This window comes from Melanostigma gelatinosum (assembly GCF_949748355.1).
Source record: "Melanostigma gelatinosum genome assembly, chromosome: 11".
Taxonomy (NCBI): domain Eukaryota; kingdom Metazoa; phylum Chordata; class Actinopteri; order Perciformes; family Zoarcidae; genus Melanostigma; species Melanostigma gelatinosum.
This window is the reverse complement of record NC_136644.1, coordinates 15,900,133-15,919,810: the sequence shown is the minus strand read 5'-3', so window position 1 is coordinate 15,919,810 and position 19,678 is coordinate 15,900,133. Positions and strand designations below refer to the sequence as shown.

General features: G+C 41.5%; 1 protein-coding gene across 1 annotated transcript; it reads right to left on the bottom strand.

The window, feature by feature from the left end:
• Window positions 1–1,107: 1,107 nt before the first annotated feature.
• On the bottom strand, window positions 1,108–18,276 carry ugt8 (UDP glycosyltransferase 8). The gene is made up of 6 exons (XM_079278503.1): window positions 18,086–18,276; window positions 12,969–13,801; window positions 10,182–10,324; window positions 5,769–5,845; window positions 4,460–4,679; window positions 1,108–4,200 (listed from the first exon to the last, which is right to left on the bottom strand). Exons 2-6 carry the CDS (start codon window positions 13,797–13,799, stop codon window positions 3,819–3,821), a joined length of 1,653 nt encoding a protein of 550 aa, XP_079134629.1. The 5' UTR covers window positions 13,800–13,801; window positions 18,086–18,276; the 3' UTR covers window positions 1,108–3,818.
• Between the last annotated feature and the right edge of the window lie 1,402 nt (window positions 18,277–19,678).

Sequence of the window (19,678 nt, the reverse complement as noted above, 5' to 3'; positions counted from 1 at the left end):
ATCCAAGCTAAATCAACAATCTCAAAACTGGCACACACCCTTAGGTGTCACGCTAACACACACGACCACGCACAAGCTCGGTCCAACATCCGTGGTGCAAACGTGCAATCCCCACTATATCCTTTCAGCCCTACTCACACATAAAGACTGTGGATGTCTGTGTGCAAATTGGAGCACACCCTGTTGTCAAACTATTGGCAAATCCATCATTTAGATCTTGTCCAAAGAGGGACGACTCTTACGGCATACAGTAAGCCCACTTAGTCCCTCACAAAGGGGTTAATTGCTACTGATGATTGTCCGTTGAGATGGAGAGGAAAGGTAGATAATAGGCACTTACAAGGTCTGAGGAGGGAGGGGTTGGCTGAGGATAAATGGAAGATGTCATGAACGATGCCCACTGTGCTTTCTGAGATATCGGATTCCTCATCAGCAGAGGGCCGCCCTCCATTTCTTCCCCCCTTCCTGTGTCAGTTAACGGAACAGTGCCTGATTTGGCCACCAGCGACAACAAAAGAAAACAAGAACGTAAATTAAACATACCTGCAGATGCTTTTGACTCTGTGTGTGTGTGTGTGTGTGTGTGTGTGTGTGTGTGTTAGGTCGGCGGGCCCCTGCAGCCGCTGTGAATAATTAACAGAGCCAGTGAGCGAGGCAGGGTACCAGACTGGGTGTTTTGTTACCCCGGCCTCACTCAGCACGAGCATACAGCATTAGATAACCCTATCTATCCACCCGGCTTGTGTGCATGCGTCTGTGCAGTTGGCAACTTTAGATGATTCTACCATTCGATACCTACAAAACCTCTTTGCTGCCTGGTAACAATTCCCGAGAGAAAGCCTATACATCCCCTATCAAACTGAGACCGACAGCATCACCTGATGTCATCAACATCCGCCTTGACAGGTCTCAAAAACATGGACTGTATGCACTTGTTTGTTCAATATTGCTAGGAGGACAATATAATTAGAGATACTTTAGAACAGTACTTTACAATACACCCTTTTTCTTAACTTTTCATTCACTGTTTCATCCAACTTCTTCAAATTGATGTCTCAAAAATGAAGACAATCCAATGGCAACTCTCTGAGAAGAAAAGATTCAATCATCTCTGCAAACAAAATATGTCATTTTTATTCAGCATTAGTTTCTTGTTTACATTGTTCTATTTACAACATGGACACACATGACAGGAAGATTTAGGACTATATGACATTTTAAAAATCAAAGTAAAATGAAGGATTAAAAGGAAAGTGAGTGAGTGGAGACATCTAAAATTGAAGGAGGAAGAAAAAGACTACAATGAATACAATGACAGCTAAATACACCAGGCAGTCAAGAGTAAGACAAAGAGGTGGACAAATGGAACAAGCAAGTGCACCATTGAAGACAAAACAAAGAAAAACTTCAAGCTGATGAAATGCAAACGCCACAAGAACAGAGACACGTCAGACTGCAGAATCAGTGGAGACACAAGAGGATGTTAAGGATGGGCGTTGGTGGACATTTAAACGATGCGGCCTATACATTAATACTGAAATAATAAGGGAAAAACATGTATCTTCACAATTTCTTTTTCCTTTTCCAGACCCTGTTCATAGCTTGTGTAGCACCTACAGGCCCAGCTACCATACCCAACAGCTGAACTTGTTATAGATGATGATGACAATGATGATGTTTCAAGTATAAAAGTCTGTTCTCAGCAGGGCTGGGTTGGGCTGTGCAAGTGTAATTGTAGCTCACAGAGAAAGGAACATCATGAAGGTTTTCTCAACTATCATACAGGACGGGTTGCATGTTAGGTCCTCAACAACTTCTGACAGGTTAAGTGGGAGCATTCACTCTGTTACTTTCAAATACATTGCTATATTGTCCACTTGTGACAGTTTTAGTAATTTGGTGAACAATTTGTTTGCTAGACTGCCAATTGTGGTTGCAATTTGAAACTTTAAAAAGTAGATGGACTGTGCTGCTGGAACAATGGAGGAAAATACAGTAAGTGCGGCCTGGTGGTTTGATGAGCTGTCCAACTGGAAGTCTCATGTTCATGAGATTTTTCTGTCCCGTGTCCATGAGCCCCGGCCCTTCTGAAATGTCCATTAGTGAGATACCGAATCCCCACAAACCCCAAAGATACTCTTCCAGCTCGCCCTGTACTTTGATCTCCTCGACGGGGGTTCAAGGAAAGAGAGTTGCGCTGCGGGGATCGGTGTCACTCATTGTAGAAGTAGTGGGGTTCACCTTTGTTGTTGGAACTAATTCACTCTTTCACCCTCCTTTCACCCTTCCTCCATCTGCATTGAGAATTAACAGACGCAGGGGTCGAGAAACAAACCTCATTTTCCATTGTTTCATCCGTACACTCAGTCTAAAGCTGTACAGTGATCTAAAACACATGTATTCAAGCATACTGCAGAAACTAATATTTGCATAACAAAAGGCCACAAACAGATCAATCATTCACACTAAAAGTTTAAGTAATTACAGAAGGTTGACCTCAATAACTAAATTGAACAGGCTTAACAAACTTGCAAAAGAGAGGCGCAAAATGGATTTCTTCCCCGAACTGTAATTCAAAACTAGCATTTGCGACACACAGTATGTTAGAAATGATCCATCAAATGAATCATAGAGAAATGTACAAAGTCATGTGTCGCACTAAAAATGGCAATCAAGTGATGAATCCTTACTGATTAATAAATAGAAGATGGAGATGGGACTGACAAAGCAAGTAATCATACATCAATAATGCTCCGACTCATCCCTGATCACCTGGATGAGCCAGAGCACATTTCTGGTCTGGCTCTGCCGATCCACAGTATTCTCAGAAGTCATTTATATATTTTTTGACGATAACTTTTCACACTGATAAGCCAAACAGAGTTCAGTTGAGTTATTCTCTACCCCAACAAACTGTCAGTCCAGAGACAATGGGACTGCTGCACAGCCAAATGCTGTCACAGGATGACACTACCATGTGAAGAGGGGGAAAATCAAAAATGTTTTTATCACGGATTATTTTGAAAAACAAGCGAATACTGTGGATAATGCAGCTGATGTGCAAAATTGTAATGACTGCAGCGGTCAGTCTTTTGCTGAGTTTGTTTCACCAAAATGAAGCACACAGTCCTTTGCAAATGTTAGATTAGAAGAGGGAGTGTTTAGCTACCATAATGGTATCACACCATTGATACATAAAATAAATTAAATGTAGATAGGTTAAAAAGGTTCATCATTAAAATGTGTACAGTAATAAATAGATTGGTCCTCTATTTACAGTTTACCAGACATTTGTTGAAACAGAATTTGCAGTTAAAAACATGAAATCCTAACTATTTATCAGTCATTTGTTCTGAGGATGAGGGGTTGGCGCTCAGGATTTCTCCTCTTTAGCATCCTTCGACTGGTAAGGAGAGCAGGAAGACAGCAGAAAACATGCAGGAGAGATGACGCACGTGAAGAAACTATGTCCTCCAATGTGTCTTCCCTGTGTTTCATCCTCAATTACTTTTCAATTTGGTGTTGTATTGCAGTAGCTGCTTTTGTTAGAGTTTTCATTAAATTCGCCTCAGTGCACACATACACATACACCAACAAACACACACACACAGATTTTGAGCACCCGATGCCTTGCTCTGTCCCCATAAGATGCATGGTGTATCCTCCTACAGCCTCTCGCTCGCTCAGAGTAGCAGTTGCCTCTCGACACAGCCCTAAGAACAGCTTTCCTCTCAAAGCTTTTATGAAACCACTAAAATAAACCTAGAGCTAAGTCCTCGGGGCAACTTCTTCCTCGTCCCTCTTGGCCATTCCAAACATTAATTAATCTTCTTCTCGTTTTTCAAAGAGCCGTTGCGTTTGTGTTTCCCATTGGCCATGCTCTCGCTGTGGCAATGTCCGTTGGCAATGTTACCATCATCCCTGGCGACGCCGCCTCCTCTGCTCTGATCGCCGGCCTTCCCCCTCAGCAGTCGTACCAACCGTCGCAGGGCAAAGACGGTCAGAGCCAAGGCAGCCCCTACAGTAAAAATCACATCCAGCAGGAAGTACTGGTAGGGAGACACCTCATATACAGCAGAGCGCAGGTGGCTGGCACCGTTGTGACGTAGAACGTAGCTGATCCAGTAGACGGCCCTGGTCACAGGGTGGCCGGGCTGGTCTTTGTGAATGTTGGAGAGAGTGAGTGCTCGCTGGCGGTACCTTGGTGGGGAGAGACAGAGGTTGGGAACGAGGATGTAAAAACAAGGATATAAAAAGGGGCAAGGACACAAGGACACAAATCTTTATGGGCAATCTCATGAGAGCACAACCATATAAAAGGGAGATAAAGACAAGATGGTGAACATTTCACGTGTGCCATGACGTCACAGAGAGATGATTCCATATGTGGTCACCAGATGGAACTGATGAACAATTGCACTGTTGTACAAAGTGTTCATGTGTGACTTAGGAATCTAACCTGGTGTCTTTGATGACGCTGGTCAGGGCTGTGTAGAGGTCTTCCTCTGTCATGTACTTCCAGTGTAGCATGATTCCCATACCTTTGGCTGCCACACGAGTCATGGTGTCGTAGTGGTCTCCAAATAGGGGCACACCTACCACCGGCACCCCGTGATACATGGCCTCGTAGATGCTGTTCAGGCCACCATGGCTCAGGAAGGCCCTTGTGTTGGCGTGGCCTACATGACAGGAGGGACGGGGGATGTTATTTTGCATGTTAGGTGGTATGTTCATGTTTCATTTTTTTGACAGGGTGCTTATTTTGCTATATTATATTGCAGTTTATACTGTACATCTAATAAAATGCTTCATGCAGCAGTATTTCACTGTTGCTCCCCACTTTGGGAATGTGAGACATTTGCAGTTAGAGGAAAACAGACGGTGTGTGTGTGTCTGTGTGTGTCAGTTCATCAGTATAATTAACAAAATACATCAATCAGTGTTTTTATGAGGGGAGAAATTTAAATTGAAATGCTTTACTTTCTCTATACCTATTTCAACAATTTAATGGTGTAAAACATGGCCAAATTGAATTCCCCTCTTAATCAGTGCCCTATATATCCAGCTGCATAGTTTCAGTATGATTGACTGAAATTTGAAAGTTTGGTTTTTGGCACTAAATACAGCAAAAACAGCAAAGTTCCTATGCAAAGAGAATCACACTTCAATTATTATCCTTTGCTTTCCTCTCAATAGATGAAGAGAGTTGGAGGACATGCTCCAGTTAAAACTAGCCCACAAATGTTATTATATTTGGAAGGAGATGCAGCTGCTGTATTTATGCAATTAAATAAACATTGAATTGACATCAACATAAATGCACTTTGGTGCAACAGAGTAATAGGAAATAGATATTTTATGGTTTTATGGTGAACTGTTGCTCTAAAATCCCTTTTACTGAGCGACCAGAAAGCCAGACAGTTTGTATTTGCAGGGTTGGCTAACCATGGTGCTATTACACCACTGCAGAATACTATGCTAGCTGTCAACATCTGAATGTTGTTGCATTGCTAATTCCTGACATGCGTGGCTTACACGCTCAGATTCTACCCACTGCTGTGGTTAATAAGTAGGTATGGGAGGAACCTCCTCACACAAAGCAAAGTCCGCCAGACCTACGTTGGACCACCTTGAGTAAAAATGCCAAGCATAAGCTGTGACAAATAGATTTACATTCATATGGTGCATTTCAATAAGCCAATTTGACAGTTGAGAACTAGAAGGTGAAGTACACATCGCAGTGTGCGGCGTCCTCCAAATGTACTCACCCAGTAAGTCATTCTGAGGCATCCAATCAACAAGCTTGGTGTTGTTGCCAAGGTTACTGGGTGGAACTCCAGAGAATCTAAGGAAGGAAAAAGGAAAAAATGATGAGTGCGATAGTTTAGCCCACCTTTCAGTAGATTATGTTGTCATCATAGTGTATGAACAGAGAGGAAACCCCTGAGTCACTATTCACACAGTATTTCTTATTTGTCAGATCAGTGCACATGTTATATCTACTCCCTAAATGCTTTTGTTGGAGGATTATATGTAAGCACTCTTCAAAGAATTGTCTGACACTTTGACTTTCTGGATAATACACTTATTTGCTAACCTATAGCACACAGACTGGAAGCGGTGGGAAACAGCTCGTCTAGATCTGTCCAAAGGTGCCAACACTACCCACCAGCACCTGTAAAACTCACTCATCAACACGCTATACCTCATTTCTTTATTCAGCACATAAACAGAAGTGTAAAAATGGCATGTAACAATTTTACAGGGGGTAAGACTATTCCTTGTCCCAGCTAATTACCTTTCAGGAGTTACCACTGGTTGCCTGACAACCTCACCTCAAAACTCTCAATACTGTTCAGCTAACGTGTGTATTTTACCCCTGACGTTCATTTTGTGGACTGTATTTGTATTTCTAATGTTGATCTTTCATTGGCGATACTTCTTCTTGGCATGGGGGACATGCATAGTGACGGCAGAAGATGTACAGTGAGTACAAGAGATGCATGTACAGAAGGGTAAATGAATTATTTGAGTCTGACATTTGCATTATTAGGAAGGGAACAAGGGGAATTCAATGTTGATCTCTGTTTTCCTCAACAAAAAGCCAAAAAGCAGAAGGGCATCGCTTGTTCACCCAGACATTTAGATCTCGACCCTTTGTCTTCTACGGGTGGTGGTGAATGTGTACAGCATTGTGTGTGTTGTGTCTGTTGGTGTCTGTGGATGTGTGTGCGGAAGCATTTTCCAACAAATGCAGCACGCAATACATATGCATGCTACATTATGACCCCCCATCCGTCCATCTCTGTCTCCTTCTCTCCCTAAACCAGAGTCTTTCATCTCTCTTTCTCTCTTCAACAAAGCCCCAATTCACTGTCAATCAAAGCCTACATTCATGCAGCCAATTATCAATGACACGATTCATTTGGCCGGGTCCCTGTCCCTCTCATCAGCCCTCTTCCTTTTTTTTCCATTTGGAAGGGCCACTGAAAAGCCAGATTACAATTCAACGTCACATACAACGTATTGAGGCTCCTGCTTATATCGTTGTACTCGCTTCACCTGTAAACCTGGTCGGATACCGACATGTGGAGCATCATTGTCAGCGCTTCAGATTCTCCTTTTTAAAAATGTGTCATTTTATATCCTAAGATGACAAATTGTCACACATTATTACTCCAGCACTCCTCATTACAACACACAGTTCCTTTTGCCCACATCCCTGGCAGGCTTTTTGACAACCGTCCTATTCCAGACCCTGTAACCACAATTTGATCCTCTTCGATCAAACCAGGGACTCTGCCCAGCTCCAGCTGCTCGATGTGTTTCCACCCCCACACATTCTATCATATACCGATAGTTAATGTCTGTTGTTGAACCCTGCTCTTAGAATGCCACAGTAGACTGCTTTCCCCCCCCCCCCAGGTGCAGACAACCAAGGAAGATAAGCAGTCACATAATTAAAGTACTTGTGTGTTAAGGAAGGCATAGGGGGCCAAAATATCGGTATGAGGCTTTACTAAATACACGTAAAAACAGTTTAAGCGGGTGTCTATTTAGCTTTGTTTATGTAAAAAGGGTCACACTCAACCTGAGCTTGACTTTTCTCTCTCTTAGCTCTCAGGAGATTGATGATATTCTACCGTAGTTACTGTACATCAACAGACTCACTACCTATTCTAAAGTCAATCTGTGTCATCTCTGTAGCCTTTCCAATACATACTTAATTTCCTCATCTTCATCTTCAATTTCATTTAACCCTCTGCTCATTTCTTATTTCTGTCACTCCTTCCTTCTAATGCAGCACTGAAACCATTCATAAACAGCAAGTGCAGAATGAAAGAAATAAGTTCATATATAATTGTGTAAAAGGTGTATAAGAGAAATAAGCTCATGTAAAATTGTTAAGTGTAGGCCATCTTGCAAGGAGTGCAGTGGAGTCAGCCGCTGTCACACTGAGGGGAAGGCTGTTCCAAAGCAGAGGGGGCGTAACCAAAAAATGCTCGGTCACCTTTGGTTTCCAGTCTGGTTGGTGGAACAGCTAAAAGGTTTTTATCAGCTGATCTCAGAGGCCTGTGTTTTCTTTTGGAGATGATTCTTGGTTGACTCGGATGATATTTCTTACATGCTCCTCAAAGGAAAAGTGGCTATCGAAAGTTATCCTAAGATCTTACAGACTTCATATTTCTTAGCATTCTCTCACACTTGTCCCACTGACATGATCACTCCTCTGACCTCTCTTTGAGGTGTCAATTAATGGTTTACTTTGAACATAAATCCAACTTTTTTGCAGTTGGTTACTTGTCGTGTGTGGGTTCTAGAAATATAACTTGAGTAAGCTACTGCACTCATTTGCACACATTTGCATGTTATACTCTGACTTGCAAATGTGTGACTTAGACACTGCCAGAAGGAAATGTGATGTAATGTGATATTATCTATAAAAATAGTTCACTGAAAACAAATAAAGGCCCACTGTCAACAACATTCAAATATCAGCACTCCATCTGCATTGAGCCATTCAAATCCTGCACTTTAAACTTACAGCAGCATTACTCAGCATGATGCTGAAGACCAGAGCTACAATTGAAACAAACATAAAAAAGATAACTCCAGCAAAACTGGAATCAAAATCTATAAACCGAATAAAACGAACACTTTAAAACAGTATTAATTCTCTGGACCAGACATACTACTTGTGGAGTGTGTTCGTACAAGTGAAGACCTTCACCAACATCTGCACACAGGTCAAACATTAACCCAGCTACGACATATACTTAAAGGGAAGTCAGGTTTAGCAGCTGCGTGCACTTACAAGGATCAAGGCTTTGTTCCTGCAGTCAATATTGGGACATTGTAGAATAGATTGACCTAGATCAACAAATGTTATGTTCTCATAAGGATTGTGCAAGCTCAGGGCGGTCAGTTTGGATGTCTAATTAACTATTATTCAGTCATCTATGGGATAAAAAGTACACAAACAATGTGAATGTGGTCAATGAATCACAAACTCTTAAATCCACCAAGATAAGAGTTAAAGATTAACAGGTTCACGAATGGAATTTTAAACCAATTGCGCTCCTCTTATTCACTAAAAGGTTTTTATCAGCTGATCTCAGAGGCCTGTGTTTTCTTTTGGAGATGATTCTTGGTTGACTCGGATGATATTTCTTACATGCTCCTCAAAGGAAAAGTGGCTATCGAAAGTTATCCTAAGATCTTACAGACTTCATATTTCTTAGCATTCTCTCACACTTGGCCCACTAACATGATCACTCCTCTGACCTCTCTTTGAGGTGTCAATTAATGGTTTACTGTGAACATAAATCCAACTTTTTGCAGTTGGTTACTTGTCGTGTGTGGGTTCTAGAAATATAACTTGAGTAAGCTGTCTGTCAGTCTTTAGAGGAACCTTTGATTTATAGTTGTAATTAAAGCTGAGTCAGCAACCGTTTTTAATGACTCATTAACCTCTGCATCACATTACACACACACACACACACACACCACATTGTATTACCTATATAAAGCTATAGCAGCTCGGGCAAAGAAACTACTATGCCTGTTATGTTTTGTGTTTTCCTGCTCAGGTCACAGTCAGCGGATCATTCTGTGTAAATGATAACAAAAGATGAGATTTGAAAAACACCTATCTCTCTCACTGGGCAAGCATTGCCGTTTTAGACAATTCTGTGAAGGACCTCTTGTTATTAATTCATCCTCAACACATTAGTTTTAGTTTCCCCATCAAGGACATATATTGCCTGTCCCATTCGTCTGCATGATTGTGAGACACTGAGCATGTGTGTTTAACTGTTTGTGACTTTGCTGAATTGAATCAAATACTACGGTCTAGCCATCATTAAAACGTGAAGCCATCATCGTTCGATTCTGTCCTCACTTTTCCTTAGAGGAGCACGAAGTCTCTAAGAGTTCAGGTTCTACAACTCAATGCTGTTTCTTCTACGGGAAGATAATCCCGTGAAGCAAATGTGAGGTGGGAATATAGACTTCGGTCTGAAGACAAAGTCTGTCACAGACGTGTGAACAACATGTTGCCTGATTTTTACGACAATGGTTATGGAGGTCCATATAAAAACAAGAATCTCAAAAATCTGTGTTGACATGTTGTCACAGTGACAGCTGTGTCCAGTTATGAGAGACAAAAACAGATACTTCACCTCCAGACGACACGCTGGGGCAGCCTGGCGAGGGCTCCTGCCAGTTTGTGAGCGATGTCATGGGAAAGGTACTTGACCCCGGCTCCAAACGAGACCACTACAAAGCCATGCTCCGCTGTGTCATTCACCCACGCCTCGAAATCCTGCGGGGGTGTAATAGAAAGACTGTGACAGCTAAAATAATACATTTTTATAGAGGTTCTTTGCCCATGAAAAAGATTCATATTAATACAATGCAAACACTACTATGCCAGGTTTTTCCTTCCTGTTCATACCATATTGCAGCGGGTGCAATTATATCCATGTCGACTACTTCATTTCAAATTCAAGACATTTTTCACAGAACAAATGTCCACAGTAGAAGTTAATCAAGCAAGACAGAGAATGTCTAATAATTCATGAGGCTGTTTAATATATTTAGGTCAATGCCTCAGAACTGCAAGTAAGGATGTGCCGACCTTGCTTTCTGCAATTTGGTGCCCGGTGTTGCATTACATCATCATTTCATATTACAACATTAACGAACAACGTCGATAGTCCATAAAGTAACTAATATTAATGGTCCTGTATCATTTTCCTAATAAATTGACATGGCCTTATTTCATCACACAGCGTCTGCAAGGCACCAACGTTTCCTGTTTTTGACACATGAAAAATAAGTTGTCCACAACAGACTAGAATACTGAGAGCACTACAGTCAAATCTATGGTATTTCTGTTCAAAGTATATTCCTCATTATATAACAATAACTTCAATACAACTTAAAATTAAAAAAAGATATATTAGTAGCATCAGTAACAGCGTGTGCATTATGTTTATAAATCAATTCATATAAAACCATAGAAATGCAAGTCTATAATGGAGACGGCAATGTAATATATTTGATTGTGGGGGAAACTTGTCTTGAACTCGCAGCACTGCTCATTAAAAATAATTTACAAAACACCATCAAAATATACAAAAGTCAAATGAGAAATGTTTCATCAGATACATTTTAAACATCCTCCATATTAACAATAAAGTCCTTTGGAGTCCTTTGAGGACACTAAATCACAACAAAGACTTTCCTCCTGTCCCTCTGGAGCTATCTCCACCAGATAGTTTCATTTCTTATCTGTAAAGTTTAGCGATATGAGATTCTGATGCCAACTTAATCTAATGTTGAAAGGAATTTCTTCATCGATGCTCAAAGAAAACACAGCAGCGTGCCTCTATAGAATCATCCACAAACTTCACTGAGAACTATTTTGTATTTTTCAACTATTTTTCTGCAGAAGGAATGACATCCTCCTCCTCCTCATTGGGCCCTGTTCCACCTATCCACATGACTTAGTAAACCAGCTTCTGGTAAGTGAAGTGATCAGGGAGCAGCCATGTTGGAGTAGAGGGAGGGAGGCTGACGGTCCAGCTGCGGCAGCTAAGGCTGGCCCTGGCACGGGGCAACATCAGGGACACATTGGGCTCTGTGTCCCTACAACGCAGCCTCAGTGACCCCATAAAAGAGTCTCAGTGTCCCCAGAGCTCTGCCCAGAACAATGGCCTCGTTCTCCCTCCGCTTCCATTCTTACTCCCTCCACACAACACAGCACAATGCTTCCTATTTCCCGATTGGCCGGAGTGGCATTCCAAAACCCCCTGCAGTGGATGCCGATGGCCCGCGCCCTCGGGCCACCGAACGCTAGACTAAACCCCCGTCACCGCCCGCCTCTGCTCTCCGTGACTCCCCTCCCTCTCTGCTCAAAATCCACCGCTTCCATTCAACCCAAACCCAATCTCACCCCAGCGTCGTCTATAAAGGATGGCTTTGTAGCGGGATTGATAATAGATGTTACCAATGATAGCGGAGATGATGGGGACAAGCAAGGTTAGATACAAAGAAATACGGAATCTCAGTCAGACTGATAAGACGGCAGAAGGGAAATAATACAGAGAGTGTATGTGAACTGACAATGAGCTTCAGACTTCATGAGTGACAAAAGTAGGGACGTAATTCCACCCATGAGCTCAATTGGATGTAAAAGATTCTCCCCCAATTAAAAAAAGGATGAATTGACATTAATCAATAACAACTGCCGATTAAAAGATTGACAGATGTATGCGTAATAAGAAAAACAAGGAAAAGAACAAGCTCTTCCTGTTGCTTTAAATCACACTAAAATAGTGTGTAAGTGGACTCCTGCTGATAAAAAGGCAAATGTGTAAATGCTAAAGCATAACAATATGGCTCCTCATCTTGCCTATAAAAACATTATGTAGCATATTGTAATAGTCAAACTATTTTGCCATTAGTTAGCCATTGTATTGCAGTACTTTTATCACTAATGTCACAGAACCCTATTTTCATGTTCCAGCGTCCATAGTGATCCATAAGCACTAAAGACACTGACTCCATAGTAGTGCTCGGCCATATGACAATATACAGTTTGCGAAATAATGTGAGATTATGTTAATTTGTCAAATAATTTGTATATATACTGTATATTCCATAATATGGTTGATGCTGGGATAACCACCACGTCACCATGTATCTGGGTATATTAGGTCTGGATTAGGATGTTTGAATCAATGTGATGAAGTACCTTAATGTTCTTGGATTAGCCAAAAACAGACATTGCTGTCAAGTTATTTTATCCTTCAAAAGTTTATTTTTCTTCCATAGATAATGTGATATAAAAGTGAAACGATGCATAAGACCTCATGTTCATGAGACCACACAAAACCACTGTGTCTGTCTTTGCTAATCTCACCATGTGCTTGTCAGCTGCCTGTGTGTATCACAGTACTGACCTGTGGCAGTGGGTTGGGGGGCTTGGTAAGGATGCCTCCTATGTACACCACATGTGGCAGGGTGGGCCTGGGGAACTCCAGAGCCATGTCAGTGCACAGCATCCACATCTGGCTGCCCTGCACCAAGTCCGCCATGGCCACTTGAGGCTTCACTCCATGTTTCTTCATAATCCGGTCATACTTGGGTAGCGCAATATAACGGACTCCAAAGCGCTGCACCAGGTAAACAGCTGTGTTGGCGATCCTCTGGACCAGAGACATGTGGTCTGTGAGCAATGAGTTGAATTCGGGTACGTATGAAAGCGGGGCTGGGGCGCCCGCCTCTGCAGGGTACCACAGGCCGGTGCTGAACACGGCATATTTCACACCCAAGATATGAGCGATCACAAAACCACACATCTCATTAGGGTCCACCAGCAGCAGGTCAAACTTGGCCTCCTTGAGGCGGGTCATCACCTCAACACTGCCAACAACAGCGTCACAGTTCTGGGAGTAGTGGTCGAGAATGTCAAACAGTTCCAGAAACGTCAGGCGGCCTGAGAAGATGTTGCTGACTTTGGACTGGAGGAAGTTGTCGGCCGTGGTGCTGTTAAAGATCCCCGGGTAGCGCTGCAGGTGGTAGTTAGGGGAGGGGGGCACCCCGCGACCCTCTGAGATCAGAAAATGGGTCTCGTGGCCCTCCTGCTGCAGAGCCGTGGCCAGAGTCTTGAAGATGTAGAGATGTGATTCAAACATGATGGGCGGGACCACGATCACTTTAGCGGCCCACGATGCACCGGGACCCCATGTGAGGAGACCAAGGAGGAGTAGTAGTGACGAGGGTAGCAGCATGGCTGGAATTATAAAGAAAAACAAAGAAGTGTCATAATACAGATATTAATCAATGCTGCTCATCAGGTAGAAAAAGATTATTGTTAGAAATAGAAATCAAACATTATATTCATTCAATACTGAGAATTATTGGGCCCAGGTCAGAAAGGTGCCTCAATAGGATTGACAGAAGGTCAAAAAGAACATCATCCTAAACCTTATTCTGGCCCAACATGTACCAGTCACCAACATAGAGGAGAATCTATGTGTGCATCAAACTTCATTCCTGGATATTAACGCAATATTTTCCTCGACTGGGTTTCAGTTCAGTTCAGCAGTATTGAGAGAATACACCTTCTCAGTATCCGTGTGGGTAGATGTGTTGTATCCTGATTAGTTTACCTTTCCTAATCCACCTTTGCCTGTCTCTCTTTCTCTCTGTATTTCCATTCCACCCCTTCGTCCCCGCTCACTCACTGTGCACAGTGTGGGCAGCTGCACCAATGTCATTCTAAACCTCCGGCCACTCTCTTCACAAACACAAAGAACCATTATCATGCTACCATGTCATAGCCTGTGCCCGATATATATGGCTACACTCTCCCTCTCACTTGGATTAATCATCAACATGGGGCATCTATAAATGAAACTCTTTGGACCTGGATGTTTGTGCAGTAAAAAAAAGCAGTCTAAATGATAAACTACAGACAACACAATGTAGCCGCAGATGGATACTTTTGTACTGTTTACATAATAGTCAGCTGTCTCCTTTCCATGCTTTCCTTTTAGCGCATTCATTTAAAAAACGCTGTTCCAGATTATCAATTCATGACTTCAGACGAGGCCGAAAGAGGTGAATGTACGAGGCCGACGGAGGAGTCTTGCACAATAGTGTTAGCATTGAATGTAATCAGACTTAAAATGCGCTACACCTTGATAAGAAGATTATTATAATAGAGAGGTCCTTGGTTTAAATCCAAGTTGGGTGTTCCCTGTGTGGAGTTTGTAGATTGTTGCGTTTGCATGGATTTCTTTCCACAGTCTAAAAACAGACGATTGGGGGAATAGGACATTTTAAACTGCCTGTAGGTGTGGATGTGACTCTACAGCTGTATGTGTCAGACTGGCAACCTGTCCAGTCCGTCTTAACAGGGTTATAGAGAGCATCGGCCACCTGTTTGTCCACAAAGTGAAGTTCCTCTCCACAGACACCTGGTGTAGGAAAAGGACTCAAGGTGGCCACCCTTCTCTTTAGCATTGTCCTGAGGATATTGTTACAAACACTTCTCGGCCCAGACTGTTGACGGTAACTATAGAAACCAGCCGCTGTCTACCTTGGACTGTGATGCGTCATTACTTGAATTACAATTAACAATGGAGTCTGGTTACCCTGCACACAGCGAGGGGAGAGGAAATGATCGGAATTAAGAGAATTAAAAGGACACGAAATCACCAGGTGAAGACAAAGTGGAGATGAATAAGGCACAGAAGGTAAAACAGGAGATAAACGTATTTTAAAGTTTGTCAGGAATTTACCAGTCAATTCATAAATATTGTGCACAAGCAAAAGTCACCTGCAAAATATATTCATACTTTTCCTTTAAACCCAATACTCTGCCTCGACTATATTTTCACAGTTGTTTTCCCTTCTGTATCAACAATAAGAGATTTATGATTCATAATCAACATTGGCGTTCAGTGAGCCATTGTGATTATATAACCACGGTTAGTTTTGACTTGGTGATTAGCCTATAATTGTTCCTGAAGAGAAACTAAATCATAAAAAAAAACAATTCTACACATATGAATAATTATTTCCAATGTAACGTATAACCATGGTACACAAGTGATTGCATTGAACATCAATTTGATGATTTGATATGATTATCCAAACATGTGCCATATTGTTTTTTTTTAACGATACTTTCGACAGTTCAAACTACATTGCAGATGAGTTTACTATGCAAAACAAATGACTACCGGTACTTAGGCCACAATAAAACTCTGACCATATCTCTGCTGACATCTCAAATGGATTGCCTTATATTGCAGCTTTCAGTTGTGTATAATTAAAAACCACACCAATTACAGCTTGAACCGGAAGCTAATTTCCTCTCGTAAGAGGGAAAACAAGAAGGTAATTATACGGTGATTATCACTCTCTAATACCATAATCTGGACCAACGTTTTCTTGATTTAGCACAGCGGGAAGAGCTGCCTTGCTGCTTCCACAGTGGGGGTGAATTAGCTGAAAGCACCCTGTTGAGAGGGGAGATGTGTCTTCTAAGAACTGATATTAAGTCAAACACAAGTCAGTCCAAGCGGTTTATTTTTGCATTATATATTTCAAATGCAGCGTGATTAATAATTGATCTTCCAAAAGAATCCGAGTGGGGTCCCTTGAAGGCCAAGTTTAGCAAGACTAGCTTAGTAAGACTTTGATTATTAACAATAAAAAAAAGAAAAAGAAAAACACTGACCAAATGGGTTTAGACATGCGGTTCACTTCAGCAGGTCAGATTTGTAACCTACCGAAAGCTGTTAAGTGTAATAAAATCATTAAATGTAGTATGCAATATTGATCAGACCGCAAGTCAGATTCATTTCAACGTCTGCAACAAACACACCCCAGTGCACGCATGTGTGAAAAGGCACATGAGCTCAAAGTCTACGGAAGTTTAAGGTGAATATTGTGATATCTGTAAAAGAACAACTCTGTCCTTTTATGTCTAACATGAAAGGTGGAGCCACGAGCACTCTGTAGATAAGTTGAGCTAAGGTCAAAAGCCTTTAGATCTTGCATTGTGGTGACAACAGAGTTAAAGTGGGAAGAAAAACACTTGACTTTCCCATGCCACGGCACATGAGGAGCTGTTTATAATGACAACATGGTCTCTCTGCATGCCCTTATATCTTTATTTTTAGATTATGGAAATATGGCAAAATGGCTGCGCTTTCAGCGTTAGGAAACCAATCATCCACATTAACTTAGTCAGTCCTACCCCATTCCCTCACCTATCTCCTTCCTCTTTCTTTCATGCCACTGTTGCTGACTCCCTGTACTGATTCCTCTCACTTCAATAATCTCACATTACATCGGACATACAAGAACCACCATCACAAAAGAACAGGTCTGACAGGCTCTGTCTGACCAAGAATCAACATTTCTTAAAGCTAATAGACATAAAGCAGGGGGCCGACACAAAGCAGCGAGGTTTTCTGTAACCATCAACATCACATCATTTACATAATGTACTGCAAAGAAATGAAAAAACACTGATGACTGGCTGTGAAATATCCTTACACCAATATATTCCGCCCATAGTCGTGATTCCTGCAATGAAATGTATTATGAAATTTGGATTGACAACCTTTATGTGTTGCAGCCTGTCTGAGATGAGTTTATCTGTTTGTCCTGCAGGCACACCTCATGACACACACACACAGTTTGAGTGTTCAAGCAACACCACTAGGAATGGAGGATGCATATTAATCAGTTAATAAACATGCTGGTGTTGGCAGTGTCTTTTTGTCTGTTTACACATCAGGTGATCGTGATCAGGTACCCTGGTGGTGCAAAATATAAGATAATAAGCTTCTGAGCGTAGTGCATGTGTAGTTTTCAGGTCATATAGGATAGCCTGATGCACATTAGGGATTTAACATTGAGCTGGACCCTCCCAACAGCTGTAACTGAATCATAAAGTATGCAAAATATGACATCACAAATAAAACTCTTATAATAACTCGCACAATATCATACCTGAGAGGGTGCCTGTTTCATTGACAGTGTTTGCTTTTCTGGAGTTGAATAAGCAACGGAAATATCGCACCAGGGTTTAACACAGAAATATCCAGAGAGCGAAATCAGCATTTAAAAGTTTATTTTTATTTTTTTATTATGATATTGCAAAATATTAAAGTACAACTAAGAGTAAGATTGCCATTGCGATGCTACTAAAGAATACCAGTCCACTCGTGAATTCACAAATACATCATGACAATTAAGTAGCGTTACTCGCCCACGATGACATTTCCGTTAGGGATAATTCACACAGCAACCTGGCCTCACCTACATCTCACGAGGTTTCGACCGTCGCGTCGCACCTGAGCTTTCAGTAAAAACAGCAAAACAACACCGTAAAGTGCACAGCTGTCAACTTCCACAAGCATGCAATATTATCTTCGCAACTTTTAGCGTGGAAGAGAAAAATGGAGGAATACAAAAGAGTTGCCTAATGTCGAGTTAACCAGGCTGCGGATAACGCTACACCTGTTTCTATCGAGCTCACCGGTGCTGGCCTTACCTTGTGACTTGGACGTGGCTCGGGAGAGATGGAGGTGTGAGGCGGGTGAGCCTGCAGTTGTTCTAAGGTTCTTGAACTCAAAAGTGTCGGGGAGGTAAAACACAAATAAGCGGCAAGGGGAAAAGAGGCAGTAAAGTAAAATGGATACCCGGGTATCGAAGACGGGGCAGAGGGAACAACATTAAACTCCCAGTGCCTCTCGTAGGGGCGGTCAAAGGCGGGACTAGAGGTGCAGCGAGATGGACACGAAGGGAGCGGCAGAGGGGGAGGGGGTTGTTTGAGTAAAGCACAAGGAGGGTGGAGAGAATCGACCTCTGGTACAGGTGACTGAATCTGTGTTGATACTGTCAACAGTTGGGATGATGTAAGCTTTAGGCCACAGGTTAGTTTGTATTGATAAAGGAGGCCAACATCTGGCCATCATTATCTGGCTGACATCATGTTTGTTGGATTGAACACAGGGTGTATTCAATTGCTGATTGATCAAGATGTTGCCTCCGAGGCAATTTGAATTATTACTGAGTTGTATTGTTGTTGCAACAGGCTATATATTGATATTCTACTGCCTTCTAATAAGGCACCTTTTATAAATGGTTTGTTAATTATACGGCTGCAAAGAATATTTTTCATTGTTGGTTAACCTGTCGATTTTATTTTTTCTCTCCACAATGCCTGTTATAATTGTCCATGGTTACATCTTTAAATTGCTTCTTTGGTTTGGAGCAACAAAACTCAAATATATTCAGATTAATATGATACAAAGCAGCAAACCTCCACATTTGAGAGGCAAGAAGATCCATTTTTGTTTGATTGATAACCTAAACGATTTATAAATTGAAATACAAACTCTGTTAATCACTAATGGATTGCTTCAATTGATTGTTTGACATCTAATACATTGTATGTTAATAACTCATATACTAAAGCTTTATTGATCAGTTATAGGCGAATAAGAAGGAACTTTTTGGTGGGGTTGTCAGGTTGTAAATAATCCTTTCAGAATCCATTTCTTTAGAAATTATAAATCTGTGTAAAATTAAATGATATCCATTGAGTTCACATTGTAATAAACCATTTAGTATGTTGCTTTAAATGTTATTAAAAAGTAATTAATGTAGGGCTTTTAATCCATCAAGTCTGCAGTTGTACATTGTGTTAATGAATATAATCTGCAAGTAAGTGGTCAAATGCTCCAACCACTCAAAGACATGTTTCACAACCTATAAGTTATTCTTTTGAATAGAGCACGAGTAAATTATTTATCAACCAAACAAAGCCTCTATTTACACATAACAATCTCTTTATAAATGGTGCCTTATTGAAAAGTCAGACTCCTATATACCCTCTCCCCAGAGGGGTAGATATGCTTTCAATAGAAACTGTGAGAAATAAGTAATTGTTTCCATGTATAAGGTTGATGCAATGAGAGATTGGAAGAAACTGATCGACGTGATATTATGCAGAGATAGTTCCATGTCCTTAAGACATGTCAAATATTATGTTTTTACAAGCATACACTATCCATCTATCTAACCATCTGTGTGTGTGTGTGTGTGTGTGTGTGTGTGTGTGTGTGTGTGTGTGTGTGTGTGT